Source organism: Chroicocephalus ridibundus, chromosome 23, assembly GCF_963924245.1.
Source record: "Chroicocephalus ridibundus chromosome 23, bChrRid1.1, whole genome shotgun sequence".
NCBI classification, from domain to species: domain Eukaryota; kingdom Metazoa; phylum Chordata; class Aves; order Charadriiformes; family Laridae; genus Chroicocephalus; species Chroicocephalus ridibundus.
Window position 1 is genome coordinate 1,140,826 of NC_086306.1, and position 25,208 is coordinate 1,166,033.

General features: G+C 47.1%; 1 protein-coding gene across 3 annotated transcripts in view; it reads left to right on the forward strand.

The window, feature by feature from the left end:
- Positions 1-25,208, forward strand: part of GFPT1 (glutamine--fructose-6-phosphate transaminase 1) — a 47,218-nt gene that overhangs the window by 14,980 nt on the left and 7,030 nt on the right. The window contains exons 6-20 of one of the 3 annotated variants that reach the window (XM_063358843.1): positions 2,828-2,962; positions 3,902-3,963; positions 4,736-4,815; positions 5,738-5,791; positions 8,798-8,903; positions 10,159-10,322; positions 10,922-11,017; positions 11,326-11,423; positions 12,604-12,724; positions 15,336-15,493; positions 17,401-17,515; positions 17,826-17,953; positions 18,691-18,858; positions 19,210-19,371; positions 20,021-24,318. In XM_063358843.1, coding sequence (XP_063214913.1) covers positions 2,828-2,962; positions 3,902-3,963; positions 4,736-4,815; positions 5,738-5,791; positions 8,798-8,903; positions 10,159-10,322; positions 10,922-11,017; positions 11,326-11,423; positions 12,604-12,724; positions 15,336-15,493; positions 17,401-17,515; positions 17,826-17,953; positions 18,691-18,858; positions 19,210-19,371; positions 20,021-20,065 — 1,692 coding nt within the window. In that variant the 3' untranslated portion in view covers positions 20,066-24,318. Of the gene's footprint in view, positions 1-2,827; positions 2,963-3,901; positions 3,964-4,735; positions 4,816-5,737; positions 5,792-8,797; positions 8,904-10,158; positions 10,323-10,921; positions 11,018-11,325; positions 11,424-12,603; positions 12,725-15,335; positions 15,494-17,400; positions 17,516-17,825; positions 17,954-18,690; positions 18,859-19,209; positions 19,372-20,020; positions 24,319-25,208 lie in introns of those variants that run through there. The other 2 variants (XM_063358844.1, XM_063358845.1) reach the window with 2 other exon arrangements.

Here is a 25,208-nt window from a genome sequence, read left to right on the forward strand (position 1 = left end):
TCACGCTCCTCCACTTGTTCCCCACTCACACGTGTGCTCGCGCTCCTCCACTCACTCCCCCACTCACATTCTCACATTCACTCTATTCACACTCCCCCCACTCACACCCCTCATTATTCTGCTCACTCCCTTCCCCGCTCGCACTCATCCACTCTCACTCCGCATTCACGCTCCTCCTCACTTCCCCACTCACTACCCCATTCCCCCACTCGTATTTGCACACTCCGTCTCCCACTCGTATTCTCCCACTCATGCCTTTACTCTCACCCCCCTGCTCCCTCGCTCACCACTCACGCTCACTCCTCCGCTTCACACACTTGCCTCACACTCCTGCACTCCTGCTTCACTCCACTCCTCGCTCTCCCCCACTCACTGCCTCGTTCCACCACTCGTATTCTTGCACTCCCAACCCCCACCCGGTAGCCCACCTTTCACTACCCATCCCCCACTCATAGCTCACTTACACTCGCTCCCCCACTCACACTCTCCCAGGAATTTCCCCCACTCACTGCACACTTGTTCCTCTTTTCCATTCACACTCTCCCACTCCTCGCTCCCCCATTCGTATTCTTACACTCTTAGCTCCCACTCCCGCACACTCCCCCCCCGCCACTCCTCACCCTCCCACAGTCCTCCTCGTTCCCCCACTCACTTGCCCCATTCCCCCCTCATCCCTCACACGCTCCCCTGTCAGACTCGCTCTTGCTCACGCTTCCCCGCTCACTAACTTGCCCTCCCACTCATATGCCCCTTTGCTCGTTCTCACACTGGGTTCACTTCTCTACTCACGCTCACCGCTCATATCCCCCCTTTACTCTCCCACAACCTCTCTCCCTCCTGCTCGCCCTCCTTCACTCAGTCGCCCTCCCTTCCCACGCCCCCACTCCATACTCCCCCACTCACTACCCCATTCTCCACCCTCACTCTCCCACTCCCCCCCAACACCTCTTACTCTCCCCTACTCTCACCTTCTCAGTTCCCCGCTCACTTTCACACTCCGTCGCTCACCTCACACTCCTCTGCTCATTCCCGTACTCACACTCACCCTCACACCTCTCACTCCCCACTCGCACTCAGCCCTATCCGCAGTCCCACTCTCATGCTGCCCCTCCTGTTCCTTACAGTCATCCCGCTCTTGCTCACACTCACTCTTGCACTCACTTTCCAATCACGTTCTTGCACTCATTCACTCCCATACTCACACTCCTCCTCGCTCCCCACTTACTCTCACACTCATTCCTTTACTGTCACTCCCCACACTCACATTTCCCTAATTAATCTCACCTCCCACTCGCACTCCTTCCACACGCCCACCTCCCTCCCCCATTCCCCTGTTCATACTCTTACACTCACACTCTGCCACTCATTCCCCCGCTCGCATTCGCACTCACCTTCATTCACGCCTCCTCATTCTCCCTCCTCTGTTCTCTCCTACTCCCTTCCACACCCTCCCGGTTTCCCTCCTGCACTCTCACTCCGCCAGTTACCCTCCAGCTCACGCTCACTCCCGCACTCCTGCCTCCCCACTCGTTCTCGCGCTCTCGCTCCCCGACTCACGCGCATTCCTCCATCCGTAGTCACTCGCGCACTCCCCAGCCCGCTCTCGGGGGAGCACTCACACATGCTTTCACTCCACGTTTGCACTCACCCCCCCCGCCCCCCCAACTTAAACCGACTTCCCCCAGCCGCACTCAAATTCTCGCACTTGACGCTCACTTTTCCGCTGGCACGTTCTTGTGCTGTCCATCTTACGCGCTCCCCGCTCTCTCCCACCCTCATTTGCACACTCTGTGTGCACACTTGGTCCCCGCTCGCGCTCCCAGCTGCACTCGCGTCACTCTGGCACTCTCACACGTGCTGTCCCCCTCCCTTGTGCACTGTTGCGTGCCCTCACACGCACCGTCACTCCCCCGCTGGCATGCTCGCTCTTCCATTTGCGCTTCCTCACTCGCTCCCTCGCTCTTCTGGACGCTCACTCTCCCACTCGCGGGGTGGGAAGGCAGGTGGAAAGGAAAAGGAAAAGGAAAAGAAGGAAAAGGAAGGAGATGCGCTGGACGGAGGAGAAAGCTGGAAGGAAAAGGGAAGAAGAGGGGGTGAAAGGGGAAGGGAGTGAAAAGGAGGGCAAGGAAATAAAGGGAAAGGAAAAAGAAGGAAGGAAAATGGAAAAGGAAGGGAAGGAAAGGAATGAAAAGGAAATGGGAGGAAGGAAAAGGAGTCTGAGAGAAAGGGAAGGAAGGAGGGGAGAAAAAGAGAAAGGAAAAGGGAGGAAAGAAGGAAGAGAAGAGGAAAGGTGCAAAGAAGGATCAAAGTAGGAAGGAAGAGGAAGACGACAGCAAAGTGAAGGAAGGATGGATGGAAAAAGGAAAGGTAAGAAAGGAAAAAGGAAGAGGAAAGACAGGAGGGAAGGCTGGAAAAAGGAAGGAAAAAAGGCAATGTAGTATGGAAGGATAAAAAGCAAGGAAAGGCAGGAAGAAGGAGAAGAAGAGAAGGAAGAGGAAAGGCAGGAAATAAGGATGAAAGAAAGCAAAGTATGAAGGAACAAAAAAGGAAAGGCAAGAAGATGAAAGGCAGGAGGGAAGGATGGAAAAAAGGCAAGAAAAAAGAGAAGGAAACAGTGTGGAGGAAGGCAGCAGAAAAGGGGAGGCATGAGGAAAAAGTAAGGAAGAAGTTAGGGGCAGAAAAAAGCAAAGGGAGGAAAGAAGAAAAAGGCCAGACAGAAGGAAGGGGAAGGAAATGCAGGAGGAGGGAAAGGAAGGAAGAGAAAAGGATAGAGGGCAGAAAACGGGAAGGGAGAGGGTGAGTTACCCAACACATACTGTCGCTACAGGAGAGCAAAGGCTACGACTTTGAGTCGGAGACGGACACAGAGAGCATCGCCAAACTGGTCAAGTACATGTATGACAACCGGGACAGCGACGACATCAGCTTCACCACGCTGGTGGAGAGGGTGATCCAGCAGCTGGTAATGCTGGGAGCAGGGCGCGGGTGGGGACACGGGGACAGACGGGGACGCACAACCCAATCAAGACATACACATGCGCACACAAAAAATCGCGCCTGTACTCCGGTGTTGCCCAGGGTAACCTGGCCAGTGCAGCACCGTGCCTGTGCCGGACCGTGCCCCAGGACGTTCTGTGGCACAGGTCAAGGAGCGGTTTTGCCGCTCCTACCTCTGACAATTCCTCTCGGACGTACGGTCCCTTTTCTTTGACGGTACTCGTGAAAAACGTCTAAACTTTGGGATGCGACAGCATCTGGAGGCGGCCAGTCCCCGGTGTGTTGGGTGGGACAGAGTGGAAATATTTTCTGTGCTTCGTATCGTATCGTATCGTATCGTATCGTATCGTATCGTATCGTCCCCAGGCCTCCCACCTGGAAGAGCTGCTGACCCCTTGTGGGGGCCTCGCTGCATGGCGGCCTCTTCCACGTGCGGGTTCTTGCCGAATTGTGCGCAGGGTCTGAGCCTGGTTGTCTCGGCCCTTGAGAGCGCCTTGTTCAGGAGGCAGTTTTTCAGTGGTTTGCCCGGCAGGAGCTGTAGCAGCACCACACCAAGGGCACGTTTTGCTTTAGGAGCTGCTTCTGCCAGGTCTCTGCCTTTGCACGTCCCCTCACCACGCTCTGAACGAAAGCAGGAGCGCTTGCACGGGTGATGTCCGAGCGCGGTGTCTGTCCGGGAGTTCAGAAGACTCATTCAGTGGTTGAGGATGAGCTACCCGGGCTCAGGGCAGGTACACCCCTCCGCAGTGAGGTGCCTGGAGCTGCTGGTGGCTCTGAAGAGGGCTGTGAAGCCTTCTGCTTGGTTGTCTTTTGCCTGTTCACAGAAACGCTGGGCTGGGAATCCTGAAATGGTGGCCCAGGCCTCAAATGAAAGGATAAACAGCTTGTCTTTATCTTGTTTCAGGAAGGTGCTTTCGCCCTTGTGTTCAAAAGTGTTCATTATCCTGGTCAAGCGGTCGGTACCCGGTAAGTATTGCCGTGGGAAAGAACAGCCTTGTTGTACCCTTTGTGTTGCTTTTTTCTTGTCCCCCCAAGTTAGAAGACGATGGTAGAGGAGAGGTTGTTTTTATCACAGTATGTATGCTGGGGTAAGGGTGGCTGGTGTTTTTAATCTCCTTTCTCTTATTTTCCATTTATCGTGACAGAAAATTCCAAAAAATGTTTCGAAAAATTCTTGGTGACCAGCTGTATCACGACTGATATGGAACAGCTTTTTTTTTTTTTTTTTTGTAGACTGTGGTTGTGAGAGCTTTGGGAAGAGACGGTTTTCTCTCTTCCTTTGTCTTGGCATTTCTGGCATTTCAAGTCCTCCATTTGACTTAAAGTCGGGCCAGTGCCGTGTTCAGGTTTTGTACTCCACTTTTGAACATCGCCATCAGTCGGGTTGCTTTAACCGCGCACGTGCCCAGCACAGGTTTCGAATCTCGGTGTCGACAGCTGGTTGTAGATATGTACAGTGAGCAAGAGCCGGTGTGTTCCTGCTTCGAGTGTCCGTGGGATTGCAGTTACTCTTGCAGAGTTTCCGCTAAAATCGAGGCAGATTTCTCATGTCCTTGCACTGTGTTTATTCTGAGATTCTCTTGCTCTGTCTTGTGGCCGCCCCTGTTTGCAGCACCAACAACTTGTCTGGGAGGAGCTCGCTCTTTTTCAGTTCAATTGCTGTGCTGTCTGTTCAGGCCGGATCTCCGGGTAAGGAATCTTTGGGCGCTGCGGGCTGTCATTTTATGTCTTCTTGCAGGCGAGGCAGCCCCCTGCTCATCGGAGTGCGCAGCGAGCACAAGCTCTCCACCGACCACATCCCCATACTCTACAGAACGGGTAAGCACGAGCGCCTCCCCCCCCGGAGGAGCCACCCTCCGCTCACATTGACCACTGCACAAGCGTAGAGTTTCACAAACAGCTGCCTGCTCTGGAATACGTGCTGCACTTTTAAACTTTCGGCTGTAAATAAAACCATTATAAAAAAAGAGATTTTACTTATTTTTTTTTTTAAAGTAAGTTTTTAACCACACGCTATAAAACCGTGTACCTAAAGTTAGTCTCTAGTTTTATAATCGAAGCTTGAATGTCCAGTGGTTGCAAGGAAAACACGTTTTAGTGCAATAGAATAGAATAGTTCAGTAAAGTTAACAGTACGGTTAAACTTAGATACTGAAGTTTATATTTTGTGTGTGGTACATGGGCATTCACGGACCTGGTTGTTTTCCAGAACGAAATGACCATGCGTTGCAGGCTGTGGGCTTTGCACTATCACAGACCTTTCCCCCGCCCCTCCAACGTAATTTTTAACACGTAGAGTGCCGTTACCCTCTGTGTGGCAGTGTGTGTTTCTGTTGTCTGTCCGCCTTTCACTCACACACGTGTTTTACCACTGTAGACACGTAGTTGCACTCTTGAAAGAGAGACGTGGCTGAGAATTATCCTGTAATCTATTGTTGTCAGAGGACTCTGAACCCCTTCGGTTCCTGGGCACTGGAGTAGTTCTCTAAGCCCTGAAGTGATCCCAAGGACTTACTGTCACAGTAGGTCTTGCTGCTTCCTAACGGTGTTCCTAACGAGAGCTTGCTGCGATGTAACATGAGGAACCAGTCCCAGTAAGCTTTGTCTGCGTTTACTCTTGATTGATGTTGGATAATTAGCAGTAATCCTTAATATATGTATGTAACACTTTTTTTTTTTCACTGATATTATCTGAAGTTTTTGTGTGTTTGTTTGTTTGTTTTTCCAATTATACTTCCAGCTGTACAATCTATGGATCATTCTTTTGATGGAATATCCATAAAAATGGAGGAAGGTGCCTACCAGAGAAAATCTAATGCTTGAAATTTCAGACAAATCCTCCAGTTCCTTAGGAAAGGAATCACAAATGAGACAAAGATGCATTGTCTCTTTAATATGTGGCTATTGCTTTCCATGTAGTGTAGTGGAACAAGTGGGATAGTGGAATTCCTTCTTGATCAGAAGCACCATGAGCAACACACAGGAAAGTCCACCCACCCCATTTCAAATATTCTGACGTAACGCTCAGCATATGTGCAAAATCGATGACTTAGTGCAGGCTGTGCTGCGCCCTCCCCGCAGCTCTGATTATGGAAGGAAATAGTAAATTACCTTTAAAAAAAAAACAAACCCACAAAACCATAGAGTGAAACCCTGTTAGGAGGCTGCTAGTAATCCTAATGCAAGTATTCTCCAAAATTCCTTCTGGACTTCACATCGTCACAGAGCGACATCCTCCTCCCTGTGGCAATGTGAATCTGGCTTGCGGCTCCTGGTGGAAGCAGTGAGGTTGCCCTGAGGCTGGAACTTACTTCCCTTCGCTCGTTTATCAGCGCGAACCATTTTAAATACACACGAAGTACTTAATTTTTGTAAAGGTTCAGCGATCGTATGCGATGTGATGAACTAAGTCCACATCCGAAGCCCGAGAGCACTTTTCTGTAAGAGGAGAGGGTCTGATTCTTAGCTGCTGTAAATAAATGTCATTCCAGCCTCAGGCACCGACAGCTCAGCAGGTGAAATCTCTGCTTCTGCCGGAGGAGAAATGAACCGCGGCCTGTTGAAAGGTGAACTGTGCTTGGTCTCTGTCAGGAGCCGGTTCGCCTCGGTCCAAATGTTAGGTGCAGTTTTTTTTTTTTCCTTTTTAACAAATGTCTCTCTCTTAAGTCAGCGTGAAGTGCTTGGAGTAAAAGTCTAAGTCAGGTTAATTCCCAGGGGGTTTAAGAACCAAAGGCCCTCAGCTTTCAGTGGCACTAAGGCTTCTCTGAAGAACGGACCATACAAAATTCGGGTTTGAGTATCTGTGACTACAATCATTGTTTAACTAGTTGTCTAGTGCTGCATCTGAAAACACCTCTTACAGAAATCACAACTCTAATGACGCTCAAGTAAGCGTGGAAGAATCTATTAAGCAGCAGCTGCATTAATCCGTGCTGTAGCACCTTTGCAGAACTGCCATGTGCTCGGGATTGTCATAGTGGAGAGTGAGGTGGCATCAAAATACCCTCAACACGTACCACCCCCTCACCCCTCCCACCCGTTTTGTGCTGTACCTGTTAATTCGCCATGATGTCTCCATTCTTTGATTTAGAAGGGAAAAGATTAAAAGATTACTTCAGTGTTGCTTCTCAGTCCTAGTAAGTGGGAGGTGGGTTCTGTAGAGCGACAGTCCAGGTCATCCACAGGTAAATGGGCGGTCGATGGGCAAATCCATAGAGAACGTAACAACCGCAACTGGCTGACAATGCTCCGAGGGACTTTTCAGCCAGTCCCTGTAAGATATACAAACAGGGCAGGTATATGTGCACAGTAAGAACTCGTTACAGTTCGGCTCAGCGTAGAATCCGTAATACAGGAAAGCAATGCAACATAATAAAGTCAATGCAGGGAAATGTTGAGAAACAAAATTTGCATGTTTTGATCAAGTACGGGTGCTTCGGGTGGAGAAAGGGCACTAACACCTTTGCTCTCTCCTTTCTCAGCAAGAAATCAGTCTGTCCTGTCTTAACAGCAGTGAAGCTGTTTTCCTCATTTACTGACTTAATGACTGAAGTGGAGGGCTCTAAATTGTTGGCTGAGTGGAAACTTCTTACGGAGTATCAACATGAAAGCAGTATTTTTTTCTTTACGTTTGCATTTACAGAAGTATAAATCTAAACATCATGAGCTTTACTTACATCACCGAATCAGATTGATACCCAGCAGGTGAAACACAACACTAGAGCTTATGGAATAAATACATAATTTCAGTGGTGTTATTCTTCAGCCATAGTCCCGTTTTGCTACGTAGGCTGATGAATCCACCCCCGCCCCTTTCCATACCGTGCACAGTGACTGGCAGAGCGTTTTGTTCGAGCAGTAGGTGTTTTGGTCCTGCATTCCCCATGAGCTTCGCCACTGAGACGTATTTTCTGCAGTTAAAGAGGAGGTGGATGAGTTGCCGGAGTAGAGAGTGCTGGGAATTGCCGGAGTACTTCAGAAAGCATCCCTGGTGAAACACGGAACTTCTTTAGAGGCTTAGTACAAGTTGTTCAGCAGTTGACTCTTGTCCCTCAGTACACCTGGGTACTTCCCTGGCAATAGCATAAGAGTTGCCGCTGTTCCCCGGCAGGACAATTTTTGGATGAGAATGGGGTGGTTGTATTTGATAGCTCAGGAACAAGGCCGAGCACTTCATCGTGTGTTTCCTGAGCTGTGTCTGAACACCTTCACTCAGCCGCACGGAAACGGGTTTGGGTTACGCCTGCAGGTGCTCAGCGGAGCAGGGCTTGAACAGGTGGCAGCACTGAAGGAGTTTCACCCAGTGCTGAGGGTAGCTGACAAAGACAGAGCAGACCTGCTCGGTTTCTCAAAGCCTCCGGCAAGCTGGTGAAACAGGAGCACAGGAGAAACTTAAAATGATAAACGGGGCAGATTCAACTGGGAAAACGTTGGTAAATGCGAGTGCTTATAAAGCAGCTCGAATTCTCTTCTGCTAGTGGAGCCACACACAAACTTCCATTTGAATTTTTACTGATGTTTTCCTTTAAACTTAAAACTCTGCACTAATATTACACTTGCAGACGTAATTCAAAAGCACATGAAAACCATGCGAGCAAACGGAGAAAGGGCCCAATAATACGAGTGCCAGCGCGCGCCCTCTCCCAGTGTCGCTGTTAACTTTACTGCGACCCCTCACAGCGATGAAAATAGTGCTTCATGTTGGTACGGTGCCTTGGGACCTCTGGGTACCTGAGACTGACATTGCAGCTGCGTTCCAAATGTGTCCCTACGTGCGGTACCTAATCCTCGTGTCTTCTAGGTAAAGACAAGAAGGGAAGTTGCAACCTGTCTCGTGTTGACAGTACCACCTGCCTTTTCCCCGTTGAGGAGAAAGCTGTGGAGTACTACTTTGCTTCTGATGCTAGGTAACGTTTTTCAGTATCTTTTAGCGTTATCTAAAACTGTGCTGTTTAAAGCATAGGCTTTGAACAAGAGATGGTGAGTCTGGGGTTTCTTTTTGAATAATAGTAAATTATGTATGCGTGGACATTTCTTTACACTAACTAGATACCATACGCGACCTTAAAAAGAGACAGAGGTGGATTAGATGAGTGTTTCTTTTAAAGACGCAAACACTCGCTTTGAAATAGTGTTTCCCTCCTTCGAGCACATCTGTGGGTAAGATTCCAGAGGTGAGCGATAGGAAACCTGAGAGAGTACTGACCTAAATTAACAGGACAGATGCTAATTATCAGAGTTGTGTTGATTCTTGGGGATCTCTGCACACATGCAATACCGTTAGCGTCAAAGGTGGCTTTTTTTTTTAATTCCAGAGGGAGGAAAGACTAACTTAGCAGCAGCTTTACCAGAACTTTTGGTTTTCTTTGTATTAGAGAAGTGAATACTTGTTCCAGGAATGTGAAAATACTGCAGTGGGTGACCTCTGCAGCTCTTCTCGTCAGAGCCTTTTGGAGAGTCTTAGAACACCCTGATATGTCCTAAGATTTTAGAGAGCTTTTCAGTGACTTGCCCAAGGTCAGCACAAAAGCTGCTAAAACGGGGAGCTGATGTGTTTCTGTACAGCTTGCCGCCTTCAACTGAGAGAGAGTACAGACTAAACCTGAACAAAGATTTGAAGCCCCACTGGTAATTCCAATATTGACATCCCCAAGGAAACGCCAGGCAGGGAAGGTGTTCAGCAGTACCTAATTCTTGGAGTGTTGCTGAGCACCTCTCGAAGTACTTTAACAGGTGGCCAAGCTGTCCCCGGTTTTACAGATGGGGAAATGAGGTGCAGGATGGCTTATCACTGGAAACACCGCGAAAGGACTCTGCACCTACAGCTGAGCGCCCTGTGTGCTCGGGGGCAAATTACTGTCGTCCTGACTTCCGCTCCCGAGCTCCTTAACAGGTAGATCCCACTGCTGCACACTCTGCTTTGTCTAAGGAATTCATATTTTCTTCTTAAAGCAGGCACTGAAATTAATAACATAGGTGGAAAAAATCCAGTTATATTGGCAGTGTGGAAATGTACTTTACAGTACTCATTTTAAAAGAAATTCTATTGAAATGAGTAACTTGCTTGAATCAAAAGCTGTATGTTGGATTATAAATAGGGCTGCAGCCCTCATCTTTATGTGAAGAGCGATGTCTTATGGCAAATGGTGTATGCTTTTATAGTGCTGTCATTGAGCATACCAACAGAGTGATTTTCCTTGAAGATGACGATGTAGCAGCTGTGGTCGATGGCCGCCTTTCCATCCACCGGATTAAACGCACAGCAGGCGATCACCCCGGCCGTGCTGTCCAAACCCTGCAGATGGAACTCCAGCAAATTATGAAGGGTAAAATCGCTTGCATGTCACCTGGTCCTCCCTGGAGTCGCAGAATTAAGTCAGGTTGAAAAAGACCTCTGGAGGTCATCAGGTCCAAGCCCTGTATTAAACTTGGGCCAAGCCGATCAGGGCCAAGTAGATCAGAGCATTAAGGGCCTTGATCAGCTGAGTTTGGAGGATCTCCAAGGCCAGGAACCGCGCACCCTACCCGAGCACCTGTCCCAGTGCTTTGCCACCCTCGTGGTGAAAAAAGTTGTCTTTACATCTAATGGGACTTTCCCTCTAGCTGCTGCCACCGTAACGAGAATTGTGGGGCTGAGGATTTTGTCTCCTGCTTGGAGGCGTCCATTTGTCCAAAGATTGATCCCTAGCAGGTTTGCCATTCCAGATTTAACCCTTCACTGGCACATTCTAGTAACTTGAGTCTAGCTCTCACGATGAGATGATGCTTTAACAGAAAAAGAAGCATCAACTTGATAATCTCTGATTGGTACCTGGCCTGTTAGTGACTGGTCCAAGCTTTTCCCTATGGACAGAGGCAAAACGTAAATTACCAGGAGGTAATTTAGAGTGTTCTCATTTGTTTTGTTTCTTTCTTTCTTTTATAGGTAACTTCAGCTCATTTATGCAGAAGGAAATTTTCGAACAGCCAGAATCTGTTGTTAATACGATGAGAGGAAGGGTCAACTTTGATGACTACACTGGTAATTGAGATTAAGCTTCCTTTATTTTTGACAGCTCAGTATCTAGTAGTTATTCACAGCAGCTAATAGAGGAGGAAGTAGGTGATGACGTGGGAGATTAAAACATGCCGGTGTAAGACGATGTGTCTGTCTCACAGGGAGCGCTGCCAGAATTACATGCCCTGGGGGCAGGATTACTTTTTGGGATGGTTTTTTTTTTTGCGAAGTCATTGATGGAGGTTGTAACACGCTATGTGTTGGCACCAGTAATCTTGAGAATTTCTGCTACCTGGCCAACCCTGGTTGTTCTCTCTTAATCTTGCTTACAGTAAATCTCGGTGGGTTGAAGGATCATATTAAGGAGATTCAGAGGTGTCGTCGTTTAATCCTTATTGCCTGTGGGACAAGTTACCACGCTGGAGTTGCGGTGAGTGGTCAGTCTTGATCTGTTTGTGAACTGTGGCTAGAATTGAGCAGCGGGCACGGTATTTACTGTGTGTCCAGCTGGTTAAGGATCAATTTAAGGTTAAGATGGAGCAAGTGTACGCTGATGAATGAAACCCTCTTGAAAGCCGCACGTACCAGACCCTTCATTCACCAGCAACAGCAGTAGGAAATAAAAGCTGAGGAGCTTCAATACTTATGAAAACGTGGTCTGTGACTTCCATTGCTGTGGAAGCCTTAAAAACCAAAAACCTGCTCTGTCATAAAAGACAGTTGGGAGGGGAAGAGACAATACAAGGGCAGAATGCAAATGCTGCAGCAAGGTGGAGGCTGCCGTGGGGCAGACAGGAGTCCCTCCTTGGGTATTGACGCAGACAGCGATGGTGCTGGCTCAGAGACACCCCTGTGCTTGCCCAGGAGGCAGAGAGGTTTCACCCTGTACTTAGAGAGCACGGGCTCTGCCTACAGCCAAGGGGTGATTTTGTTTTGTCAAGGCCTGACCTAATCGTTGGTTAAACTGTGACAGCTGGAGATGAAACTTTTTTAGACTGTAGCTTGGCAGCCTGTAATGTTGCGATTAAAAGTACTCCACAACTTCGCAGAGGAATCTTTCAGCTTCTCTGGGAAATGCTGCAAGACACAGCTATGTTCACTGATTTACAAGGACCAGAAAAGAAAATTTGTGTTCATCTTGGCTAGCTCTGTAAGGTAACGTTAACAGTTATCCATCGACTGGCCAAAACAAGTTTCTGGCTTGGCCTAGGTACAGGTGGTGGTTTCTTGAGTTCTTCAGCAATACAAGTTATAGTCTGATAGAAGGATACCCTCTATTTTTTGTGTATATACATATATATATACACACACACACAGAGTGCTATATAATAAGTGAGACTTATTTAAGGCCCGTCTCCATGGGAGGGAGGAGTTGGCCTCGCAGGCTTTTTGTGGTGCCAAAAGCAGGGTCGCCTTTCATAGGGGTAGTTGTATGACTTGACTGTGGGTATACTGAGTAATTAAAATACAATCCAGCACTAATTTTCGCATGGTATTTTGATAATAATATTTTCCAGCGGGTGGCAACTTGAAGGCTTTTTTTGTGCTCCCAACTTGGCTTTTTTTAAACACGATGTAATATGTAACTTTCTGACATCTCCTTTTACCAGACTCGTCAGGTTCTGGAAGAACTGACTGAATTACCTGTTATGGTTGAACTAGCTAGCGACTTCTTGGACAGAAACACCCCTGTCTTCAGAGACGATGTTTGCTTTTTCATCAGCCAGTCAGGTATGGTCTGGCTCTGCCACCCACTCGCTCCTCTCTTTCCTGGAAACGTTAGCTGGGGATGGAAAAGGCAGGAGGGCCAAATTCTCGCGCCTGCCTGGAGGATTGCGTGTGGTACGCGTGAGAGGAGAAGTTGGCACACCCGTACTAGAGACAGGGAAAAAAATAGAGTGGTTCTGCCCCCGTCCATCTGCGTGCGGGTGCAGGATTTTGTTTAGCTGAGTCTTACATATGGTAACAGTAGTTTCGTTTCCTTTCTCTGTGAGGAAATGTTCCATCAATCAACAGGCTGAAAAAATGCTACTGAGCTCTGGGTGAAGGCAGCTTGATAGTTTCTTTTGAATAGTTCTAGTTCTCTAGTTAAAGCGCTACCAAATACCGAGCTACACGGTGGATCGGATCCATAAAAGAAATGAAACTGTTACACATAATTATCAAAAAATGCTATAGCCTGGGAATATGAGGTAAAAGACACACTTAAACATAAAAACAAAGTGTTATTTATGTCGCATTCAAAATATTTTCGAGGACAACTGCAATAGAAAACTACAGTATTTGTTTTCCTCTTAGTTGCATTTACCATTGTAGGTTTTCATAAATGGTCTTCAGCTGTCATACTAAAACTAGTCGTTGCTTTTTCTCCATAGGTTAAAATACTGTTTTGGTAGCAATTTTTTCTTCTCAGTATCAAGTAATTGAGAATATCCTCTCTCATGTAAATGTCTGAGATTTCTCTGGTTTTTGGAACACGCGTGCAGATGTTGCTCCTTCCCCTTAGAAACGGCACCGTCCCGCTCTAACAGGGAACGCGACTGAGGGCACACGAGGGGATGCGTCTTTTCCCTGAGGTGTTGGACGTGTCGAGCTAACAAAGATTTTCCTGGAACCTGAGCTCAGTCACCAGGCCGTACAAAACCAAAGTAAACATTGAGCTCAAATAAACCCCAGTTCCCCCCACCCATAAATCTGTTTTTCTAGCCTTAGATTCCCACCCCGCAGTATCTGGAGCAGTTTTTAGGCATCGGTGTGCTGAAGGAGAAGGGTTTTTGTTCTCTCTTCTCACCGTACGTGTTGTCGCGGTTTTGGCCGGCTTGGCCGTTCAGAACGACAGATGGCCCTCCCCGCCCCAGAGAGGAGAGGAAGAGAGAAGGAGATTTATGAGTTTAGAAAAAGAACTAAACTACTTTAATGAAAATAATAAATAAGAAAATAGTAAATAATAATAGAATAATAAAAATTAAAGAAAAAAGTATGCAAAATATACAAAACCGTACCCAGCTCCCAGGATGACGATCACGTCACCAGCAGACACAGGGAAAGTCCCAGACTGGAGTCAGCGATGGACAGGAGCTGAATTCCGGAACTAGAGTCAGGAATGCTCGGATCGGGATCAAAGGCAGACGAACAGGGTCCTCCTCAGCCGTCGGCCATTGAAGAAAGAGCGAGCCAGAGCCCCCTTTGATCCCTCAGCTTTTGCACTGAGCGTGAGGCAGATGGGATGGAATACCCAGTTTTGGGTCCCCTGTCCCGTCGGCTCCTCCCTGCAGGTGGGACCCCTCTGCGCGTCTCCGCTTCCGACCCTCCAACGGGGCAAGCGGCGCAGTTAGCCGGCCTTGGTTGTTAGAGCGATAAGTCTAAGCAAGAGCCTCTGCGCGCACCATTCCTTGGTACGATCAGGTCTCACCCCTCTGAGAGCGAACGGTTTCTCAACAACGTGCCGTCGATTTCAGACTTCAGTCAGGTAGAAGGGGCCCAGCTAAAAAGTAAAATTACAAATCAGAAAATTGCTTCTGTTTTACCTCAAACCAGGACACGTGTGCAGGAGTACTCAAAAGTGGTGTGTCCTTCTAGGACAAAGGCAAACTGGAAACACTGGATGGAAGACCCAGTAGCTTCTGTTTCTAGCCCCATCTCTGGGATCGTCAGTGCAAGGTTCCCCCCATCATGTTCATTTAAACCAGCTTTTTCTGCTTCCTTTATACCTAGGGTTTTTGAGTCGACACATTAAGTGAAGTCCGAGCTAAGCCGATCTAAACTTGCATAGTTCAAACAATTTTGAACAGGAATAATTAGTTTTAGACAGAACCTCTTTGGCAGCAGATTTTGCAAGCTCCCGTGTTGTTGGTAGGCACCACCCGCAAATAATTGCGTGGGTTCCAACGGCAGGAAGGCAGTGGCAGGACTCAAAAACCCAGGCTGTAACTCAGTGCCACTGCATCCACTCTCCGCTTCAGCTGTCCCCGATATGTGTTTTCCCCCCACCCCACCCTGCCCCGGGTGATTTTTTTTTTTTATTACCGGGAAAAGGAAGAAAGTTGGTTTTGTTACAGCAGATGCACTTGAACTGCCTTTTTTTTTTTTTTTTTTTTTTTAACCGTAGCAGAATACTGACTTTTCCTTACACCAAATACTGTTGTTAGGTTCTGTGTTTTCTACATTTCACTGTCATCTTTTTAGGGCTAAAACACAGCGTGCCAGGGAACTATTAACACCTCTGACTCGCAGGGAAATACAGGCCTCTAAGATTCTTTTTTGGAAATCACTGCAGTTTTCCGTCTGCAGTGGCAGCAGTAACCAGCGCTGAACGCAGCATTGTCAATACCTGTCTCTTCAGGTGAGACAGCGGATACGTTGATGGGTCTTCGGTACTGCAAAGAGCGAGGAGCCTTAACCGTAGGAATAACTAACACAGTCGGCAGCTCTATATCACGAGAGACAGACTGCGGAGTCCATATCAATGCAGGACCAGAGATCGGGGTTGCGAGTACCAAGGTAAGTCACAAGTTTATAGACCTCACTGACTATTACTATTATTATTATTATTATTAATGTTACTGAAACTCTTCCCGACGGTGTTAGCGACAGCATGTGTCCTCTATTAAATGGGTTCTGTTCCCTTTTACTGGTTGTGTGGTTAATGACTGTGTGCCCAGCAACACTCTTTGTTTTCTTGTATCTTGCAAAGGGCTTTTTTTTATTGCCAATGAAATATTATAACGTGCCAATATTAAACATCAAAACCAAAGGGGTCTCAAAGGGGAGAATTCCCTAAGAGGCAAGAGTTCTTTCCTCTTTGCCATCATTTGTCTTGAGGTGCAGACTGAGATCTGCAGGTCTAAAGATGGAAAAGGAAATAAAAAGACGAGATTATGGAAACTTTAACTGCACGTAACTGCCCTAATGGCACTGCTTTACTAAAGAAAGTGTGATACCAAAACTATACTTATGGCAAATGGTCTTTTGCAGAAAAAAACAGTATTTATGTCCACCTAACAGAATTATTCTGTGGTTGATGCATCTGGCTACGTGTGGTACAGTGTAAAATAACTTGCTTTGCTGCATTTCATTTTGATGAAGTGCTTCTGCATGGTGAAATCTGCTTTGGTTTAGTTATATTTAGAGGCAAAATGATGTCAATCTGTTACATAAATTCAGCCAAAAACCACATTTGAGTTTAATAGTTCATTGGGGAATTTGATCATGGAAAATTCATGAGTCTCTTACAAGAAGCTCTTGAACGAGTTGTTTGTCCCTGGGTTGTTTTCACGTAGCCGACCTTACAGTTTGGAGATAACTGAACATGGCATTTTCTCTGTGGTGATGCGGGGAGTTACCAAAATTGTGCGTATCTGAAATATGAACTTGAAAAGATTCTGCCCTAAGGTTGTCCAGAACTTCATTTTGAGAATACAGTATAAACAACCCCAGCGCCGTTAGCATGACTGCTTAGTGCTCTTTGCTTTTGTAACCTTCAACTGCACCAAAACAAAGCAGATCCCATTCCATAGCAAACTCTGCCGATCAGCATAACTGAAGCTTTTCTGGATTCCTTCAGAGGTATTTAAATCTTCTCCGATATAGCAACATGGAAGTTTGAGCATTGTTCAGGAAGGGACAGAAATACTACAAACCTTAGTATTATTTCTAAGCAACTCCAGTCCCAGGCTGGCGCCACAGACCAGTTCATAACCTTTGTCTTACGAGGACTGCCGAGGCCAGACTTTGCAATAGCTCTTTGATACCGCGTCTGAAATGTTTTTGCGAATAGAATTGCCTTAACTTGGAGCACTAATTCCAGTCGCCTGTGCAGGGGTTTCTTCCCCGAAGTCAGTGACCCCAGTCACTATACAGCCTTTTAGACAAACGCGGAGCCTTACCAAGGGGAAGAGTTCAGAATCTGTTTGTAAAGAAGTGAGGTGGGAAATCACTTACCTTTTCAGCTGCCGTTGCGCTCCTTGAATGCGGTCCAAGAACCGTGCAGCTGACTGTCCTGTTGTGATGGGCAGATGGTGGTGGTGGGCCTCCCCTGTACACCTCTAGTCACCGGATCTGCCCGTCTTCGGTGTTTTCAGCATTTACTTGCAATAAAGAAGGACATGGGTATAGTCACAAAAGAGGATTTAATAGTTGCCAGGGAATCTTAGAAATATTCCATTTTCCTTGTTGTATCTCAATCTCTTGGAGTATAATTTGAGATTTGCTCAAATGTGATTTGCCCAAATGAGAATTTCACGTTTGTCATTCATTTTTGTTACTTAATTGGAATGAAAGCTGCCGTTTGGTACCATGTTAAGAATAAAGTCAACAGCTAGTCTAAGGGTTTCACATAGTCGGTGACAACCGGTCGGTTACTATTGTAATGACGTGTTTTCTCTCTCTCTCTCCCCCACTTTAATAAGGCCTACACCAGCCAGTTCGTCTCTTTGGTGATGTTTGCTCTGATGATGTGCGATGACAGAATTTCTATGCAGGAAAGGCGCAAGGAAATCATGCGTGGTCTAAAGGGGCTGCCAGGTAGGAAACCGCCGCATTTATTGCGGCTCACCAAGTGACACCCCGTAGCACAGATGAACTTCAGTCGTGCCTCAACTTTGCTTTGAAAGACCGAGGGGATCAGATATGGGCACCGTGGCTGTTAGCAATAACCTCTGCAACCGCGTTTCTCTAATGCCTTCAGACCACTCAATGGGACTAATAAAAAATAAGAGTCCAGTTTTCATGCAAGTCACTGCTGTCCGCGTATTTGAAGTATAAACAGAATGTATAGTTTGAGAGGCACAGGCGTAGAAGCACACGCAACTGGAGTTCTTCTCTTTCCTTCTAGACTTAATTAAAGAGGTGCTGAGCATGGATGATGAGATCCAGAAGCTAGCCACGGAGCTATACCATCAGAAGTCTGTTCTCATCATGGGCCGTGGCTACCATTATGCTACATGTCTCGAGGGAGCTTTGGTAAGAGGTTTCTTTATTTAGAGCTGGTTCAAACATTCTTAGCTGTGGACTTCAGCTTTCAGCACAGGAAATGACACGTGGCTACAAGTTGTTTTAAAAGCAGCTAAGAGCTATGGGTTATTCGCTGACACGTTGGGTCAAATAGCTAAAACTCACTGCAACGCTGTGGGGATGTCCACTTAAAGATAACGCAAGTCACATAATGACCATGGACTACAGTGGGTTGAAAGGGTGTATTTCCCGCATTCGCACTGGGAACGCTTCACTGGGACAGACTGGGCACCCAAAAAAAATCAGTTCTTTGAACTGTTGGGGTGGCATTTCCAGGAATCCAAAACCGAGCGGGTACTTTCCAATACCTGTATATTGCAGTTTCTGCCTTTGAGGAGATTCCTGTTGTTGTAAGTGCTGTCACCCGCTGACATGCAAACGCCTCCTCTTAGCATTTTCCTGCCCAGCTCAAGACTGTGATGATAAATATGTTGGCTGACGGCAAATCGTAAGGCGTGTGGTGGGTTTGGTGTTAGAACTGCAAGTGTTGATGGCCTGCAGGCAGCTCAGCCCAGGTGCACGACTTCGATGTCGGTTTTCAGGCTGGTTGCCTACGCTCTGGATCTGAGGAGAGCCAGAATGCATTTTTACAAAGTTACAAAGAAAGTGGAAGAAGCCACAGGGATGGGTAAAAGAAATGACAAGTTTTCCCAAAGCTTTATGAGTAATTTTTTTTCCCCATCTAGAAAATTAAAGAAATTACCTACATGCACTCTGAAGGGATATTGGCAGGTGAGCTGAAGCACGGCCCTCTTGCGCTGGTGGACAAACTCATGCCTGTTATCATGATCATCATGAGAGACCACACGTATGCCAAGTGCCAGAACGCCCTTCAGCAGGTCATTGCACGACAAGTAAGTATCATCTAAAAAAGTTTACAGTGCGTCAGAAACGCTGCTTTTAATATAAAAGCAGTTTACAGGGTACCCAAATACCCAAACGCTAAACCCGAGCTTTAGTGTCACTGCCGAAAATGTGAATGAAGTAGATACTCTGGGCGTTTCACGTGCAATTTTGGCAGCAGATTGCAGAAGCCCTGTGCGGTTTGTTTACCCCTTAAAATATGCGACAGGGGTGCCCGTGGGATGCTAAGCCCTTTTGTTCTAAATTAAATAAAAAGTTTTCTTCACTGGCACTCTGAACACAAGCGAGAAGAGACCCTTCCACACCTGTTTTCCTTCAGCGTTTCTCTTTCTTTGTTGCAGGGGCGACCTGTCGTGATTTGTGATAAGGAAGACATCGAGACAATTAAGAACAATAAGAGAACAATCAAAGTTCCCCATTCAGTGGACTGTCTGCAGGGGATCCTGAGCGTTATCCCCCTTCAGCTTCTGGCGTTCCATCTTGCAGTTCTCAGAGGATACGATGTGAGTAGAGTTATTCCTTCCTTTCTGCACTCATGTTTGCTGTCTGCAAATCTGGAAAAGGTGCGCTGGGCGATGTTGGAAGTCTGGGGGGGTTGTCTGTATAATTGCTTGAGCTACTGGACAGACGAGGTTAAAGGGTAGACCCGGCAATTACAGCAGCTTCTCATGAACAAAACGTGAAAGCAGTTTAGTACCCGTGGCTGAGTCTTGTGTGGTTGGAGTTCGGACACATGTCTGTTTTCTGGTACAGGGGTACAGTTTCTGGAGGGCTGGTAGGAAGCTAAGAGGAAGGCAAGAATCCACAGAAGGATGTTCAACAGAGTCTGTCTGCGTTAGGTTTTGACCTTAATACAGACACTGGCCTCTAACTTCCATCACAGTGACCTTTTATCATTTGAGCGCTGTAAGAACATAGACTAAAGGGACTAACTCCTTAGTTCTTGACAGAGGAGTCGTAACAATTGAGGTTTATGGACTTTTTGTTATCTGAACACCGGTTCAGCACCGGTTATCTGAAATTAACACAAAAACATGTTCAGTCGTTTTCAGTTTAAATGCAGAACAAACGTTCCACCATTACAAAGTTATCCATAAACAAAGAAAGTGTGTAAATACTCACAAGCGTGTTCTTTCTCCTCCCTCTCTGCAGGTTGATTTTCCAAGAAATCTGGCCAAGGCCGTAACTGTAGAGTGAAAGATCATCTGAATCATAGGGGCAAAGGGGAATTAAATGAAAGACTTTTTTTTGGTACCAAAATAACTTGATTTTAAAGTCCCCTAGGTAAATCTTATTTTGGTGAATCATTGTTTGTGTATAAGATCACCGTAATTCCATTACATTAGTGATTGTCAAATTGATTCCACGTGCTATGTCAATAGCTTTGGGGTTTTTTGAACAATAGACTTCCATGAAAGATATTAAATGGTTTTCTTTAAAGATTACTGAGTCTTCTAGGTAAGGGGCCCTCCACTTTCCTTTAAGATATGTCATTGTTTCTTATCCAGTGTGGCTCATTCCAATTTTTGATAAGAAACCATTGAATTAATTACCTGTCATGCTCTCAGGCAGCGAAGCAGGATACCAGGATATACAACTGGAACAAGAGCTGTTACTGGTCATGCTTGCGCAGATATTTTTAACAGTGAAGAAAACCGTAAACAAGCATTTGGGGTCAGTTTCTGCCTCATCTACAAAAGGGAATCCAACTGACCTGTCACAGCCTTTAGGCACAGGGCAACCGTGCTAAGGAAATAACGTTGCTTCAGAAGGATTTTATCTATGCCAAATACCTAGCAAGTGACAATCGCATGGACTCGCTGGGCCGCAAGGCGCTGTGTAACACCAGCACGTACCTGTAGCTGCGCCCGTGAGGACGGCGGAACTCGCTCACGCCTTCAAGTGGGAATGGACGCGGTGGCTGGCTCGGGAAGGAAGCGTCCCAAAGCGGGGGGAAAAGACGAGCGTGAACCGTCCGCTCAGTTTGTGCTGGGGTTTTGTTGTTGCTGTTGAGGCTTTTTTTTTTCTAAAACAAGTAGAAGTCTTCCCCTGGTGAGGATTTTTTTTTTTCCTGCCCTTGAGGTGAGCACTGTGCATTAAAAACACGTCCTACGGAATGAGCTTTATGCTGCCGCAGGTCGCTTAGAAGTCTGAGCGTACAGCAGAAGGTTTCTGCCTTCTGTCTCCCCATCAGAGAGCTGGCACTAAAGCTCCCTTTCTGAGGCTTTACCGCGTTAGCCAAAAGCCCTTAATGAAAGCATGGCTTCCAGTTCATTTAGGAGCAGGTTGTATGGGATTTGTGTCAAATTCAGCGGGTTTGGAATTGGAGGGGATAAAAAAAGGCGTGATAGACACAGCAGAAATACATACCTTGGTAACAGTGTTATAACAAGCTCGCGGAGAATCAGAAATTACACAGAAAATACACCTTCAAGACTTAACGCTGACTTTTTCAAAGTCATTAAAGGGCAGTTAGCTGTGTATTTCCGCATGCAAAAAGGTGAATTCCTTACCAGCCCCATGGGTTGTGAATTAGCTTAACGCACGCACCACGAAGACAAACACGCCACGAGGCGTAAAGCAGCGCGTTGCCAGGTGCCGGTGACTGTGCCAGGTCACTTGCTGCCCCTGAAGAATTGCCGTAAGAGAGAGACGCGGTGCCGGGGCCTGTCCACTGCCCGTGGAAGCCCCGCTCTGCTCGCCCAGGGGGGCTGGTCGTGGCTCTTCCCAGGCAGCGGGACTCCAGGCTGCCTCGCACAACGGCGGGCGACTGCTCCGACCGAGGCGTTTCCAAAGACGGCGTCTGCAGCAATTCTACTTTTATATAAAACTGCAGTAACTATTTAACGTCAATTCAGTATCGATCAGCTCAAGGCTTGGTTTTATTAGGAGAATGAAGTGCTGCAAGCCTGGAAACAGCTTCTCAAAACTGATACCTGTCTGTTCATTAATACATTGCATTCAGACTATGAGTTTATGGACGCGTTGTGCTGCCACAGTGTCTATTTAAGAACAAAGTAGTAAATATTGCGTTTTATTTATACAGCATTTGCTTATGAGGCACTGACTCGTAACAGTTATATGCCTCTGCCTAAACATGACCAGTAGCCTTCCCTGCTCCATTTGAAGACAATACTTGTCCTTAGGAAAAAAAAACAATGTGTGTTCAATGTCAACAAGTTGGAGACAGTTCCTCTTCCTCCCCCTCCTCCCACTCAGCTCACTTAAAAGCAGAAAGTGCAAACCTTTCACGTGGAGGGGTGGAACGAAGGCAGGGACCCCCCTCTTGTACCCCCGCCCCCAGCACAAGGACTTGCAGTATCACATCCTACGGCCTCATTAGCGTGGGATCGAATGCGAAAGACCCCTGCAAGAGAATTGTTTTAAGACCTTTTTCTCCTATTCCACTGGAAGGAAAGCAGTAAGTGTTGCTTTTATCTAGCCCCGTAGAGACGATCGTCCCCTAGTTTACCGAGTCTCCTCGCAAACAGGATGGTAGGAATCCCTGCTCAGTAGAAGTTCGATAGTGCAGGCTGTTAAATATTTATGAAAGTTGTATACAAAGAGGACCAAAGAACAGGAGTCTAAGTTAGAAATGTTAAGTCCGACCCTCTCGTGTCGGGTGTAACTGTACAGCTATCGCTGAGCTATTTGGTTTTATGCTGTGATAGACAAATCCTTATTCTTTGTAATTTAAGGCATTAAAACTCACGACAGCTGCTTCCGTTTGTCAGAAGGAAAGGTAGCGGTCGCCCCCTGCGTTGGGCGAGCTGCCAGCCAGCTGCCTGCAGCGTGTAAAACTCGGCCTCCCAACGCAGAGGTTTAGTCGCTGCTTGCAACTAGGCTGTCGGGTGTCGTAGTGCTCAACATCCGAGGATGCTGTGGAGCACGCTTGCTATGAAGAATTTCTCTGATGAGCATGGTAGGGAATCCGTTAAGCATCTCGTCGTTAATTGCCACGTCTGTGTGAAGTGCGAATGTATAAAGGACTCTTCTTAGCTTTCCTTACCTCATTTTGTCTAGATGTGTTGCATTTTGATGAAGAGATGATGTTTCTCTTTTTCCTTAGAAAACTTTTAGAGTGTCTTGTGATATTTATTAACAGCCAGTCAGTCTTCTGCTCTCCAAAATGAATGTTTTGCTTACTGAGCCAGTAAAATTCCCTCCTTCCTGATTGAGGCGTTTTAAAAATTCAGTAGCCCTGTCACTAAAATTGAGCCACAGGTAAATACAGATCAAGGCCTTCGCCATTTGGAACAGCAGCTGCCTAGTGCTGCGTACTTTTGTCAGAATTGATTTTGGTTTCACTGACCGTTTTCCTCACCTGTGTCTGCAGAGGATTAAAGGGAAGCGCGCGCCCGTAGGTTCTCAGGGTGTTTTAGTTACTGAAGACCGGAGAACTTCAGGCTCAGCACATGTTGATCTCAAAGTCCGCACCACTAGTAGGGTTATTTGACACACTAGAGGAAAGTGTACATGGAATACACTTCAGTCAGAAGGGCTTTCCCTCCCGGCTCTACTGAAGAAAGGCCGTAGACAGTTCTTTCCCAAATTTGCCAGGTGAGCAAGTACTGTCTAAGGCGTAAGGAGGAGCCATGACAGGGCAAATGCCATCTCCTTCTTAGCGTGGTCGTACCGACTTGAGGGTAATTACGTACCGTCACCACGGGGACGCCCTTCCAGCCACGAGTCTGCCTTGGCACTCTTGTTTGGGAAGCCTCAACCCCTCTGTGCTGAAAGAGCCGGCAAGTTCACACAGGCCCTTTCGGAGTCAGGGGGGAGGGAGCTCGGGGATGTGACGCCACACGTAATCCCGCTCGGGAGCCTTACGACTAGCTGAGACCCACCGGCTTTGGTTAAGCTGCCGCTGGAAACATCTGCAGGCATAAAGATGACCAACAAGTTGGTGCAAAATTCGGCTTTTCTCCTCGTTAGCTGTCACTAGTCCCTGACGCTGCGAGTCACCTGGCGGCAGTGTGGCGGAGGGAGGGAGGGACTGAGATTTCAGCGCGTGAAGTAGCACGTCAGTGTTTAGCTGTGGCTAATTTTAGATCCTACCTGAACGTACCAAACTTGCCTCAAAGCACGGAGTCCCTCCTCTACGTCAGGAACAGGAAGAAGAAACAAAGAAGCATTTGGTTTGAATGAGAGGAAAGAAAACTATTTGCCTTCAATTCAGTTTATGTAAATAGACATTTGAAGTGGCAAATACCACCGTTTCTTCCCTTCCAGACCCATTTGCCTCTGCCTGTACATATCCAGCTGGCTTGGTGTGTGGGGACCAGTCTGTACCTTGTTTCCTGTTGTGTGCCGTACGCAGAAGATGTCTTACTTTTGTCTGTAGCGTTTTACAATTTGGGTTTTGTCTTTTTGCTTACTTTTTTTGTATCTCACCCTTTGAATAAAATCAAGTGCCCGACATTAAACAAGTGGAATTACTGGTCTTTAGTTAAATCCGTTTAAGAATAGTAACCCCTAAGGGCAGTATGTACAAAGCAGAGAAACGCAGGGCTTAACTCGCCTCTCTCCTGACTGCCCAGGCTTTTTTTTCATGTCTGAGATGACAGAATATATTTCAACTGCCCTTTCCTAACCGTGATTTTGCCGCTAACCAAGACAGAAGCCCATAAACACCCCTGAGGCAGAACAGTCGGTATTGCCTTCCATACCTTAATTCTCATTTAACTCCCTCTTTTCTATCAGCAGGCGAGACAAAACCGCAGTCAGCACAGCCTGTACGTGACCCCATGCTTAGCGAATATTACACGCATTCCGCATCTTTTGAAACTCGCGGTTTCCTTTTCAAGAAGGAAGCCTGTTTTGGGTACCTGGCAGACGGGCTGCTCTGCAGACCCGGCAGTGGAGGGCTGGGACGCGGGCGCTGAGCTAGCACAACGAAGTGCGCACGCGTTCTCGTAAGACAACAGCTGGGGGCTTAGAGGTTGTTCATGTCGGAAAAAAAAAAATATGCCTGGATAATGTTCTAAGCGAAACCCACAATGACAAAAGACAGGTTGGGATTCCACCCCCTCCTCCAGTCGCAACCATTCATGGATTAATTTCCTCAGGGACCTTCACCTCTCCGGGGGATGAACGTCCAGCACGCACGTCTCTTTTCCTAGACCAAGCGAGCAGCTTGGACTTGCTCTTCTCACAAGTACGTCTCCGGCGTGGTTTCACCTGGGCTGGAGTTAACTTTTTTTGCTAGCAGCTGGCGTAGTGCCGTATTTTCGGCTTTGGGAGGGGAATAGTGTGACAGCACACGGGTGGTCTCAGTTGTTGCTGAGCTCTTAAGGCCTTTCCTGCTCCGCACACGGCCCTGCCGTCGAGGGCTGGGGGG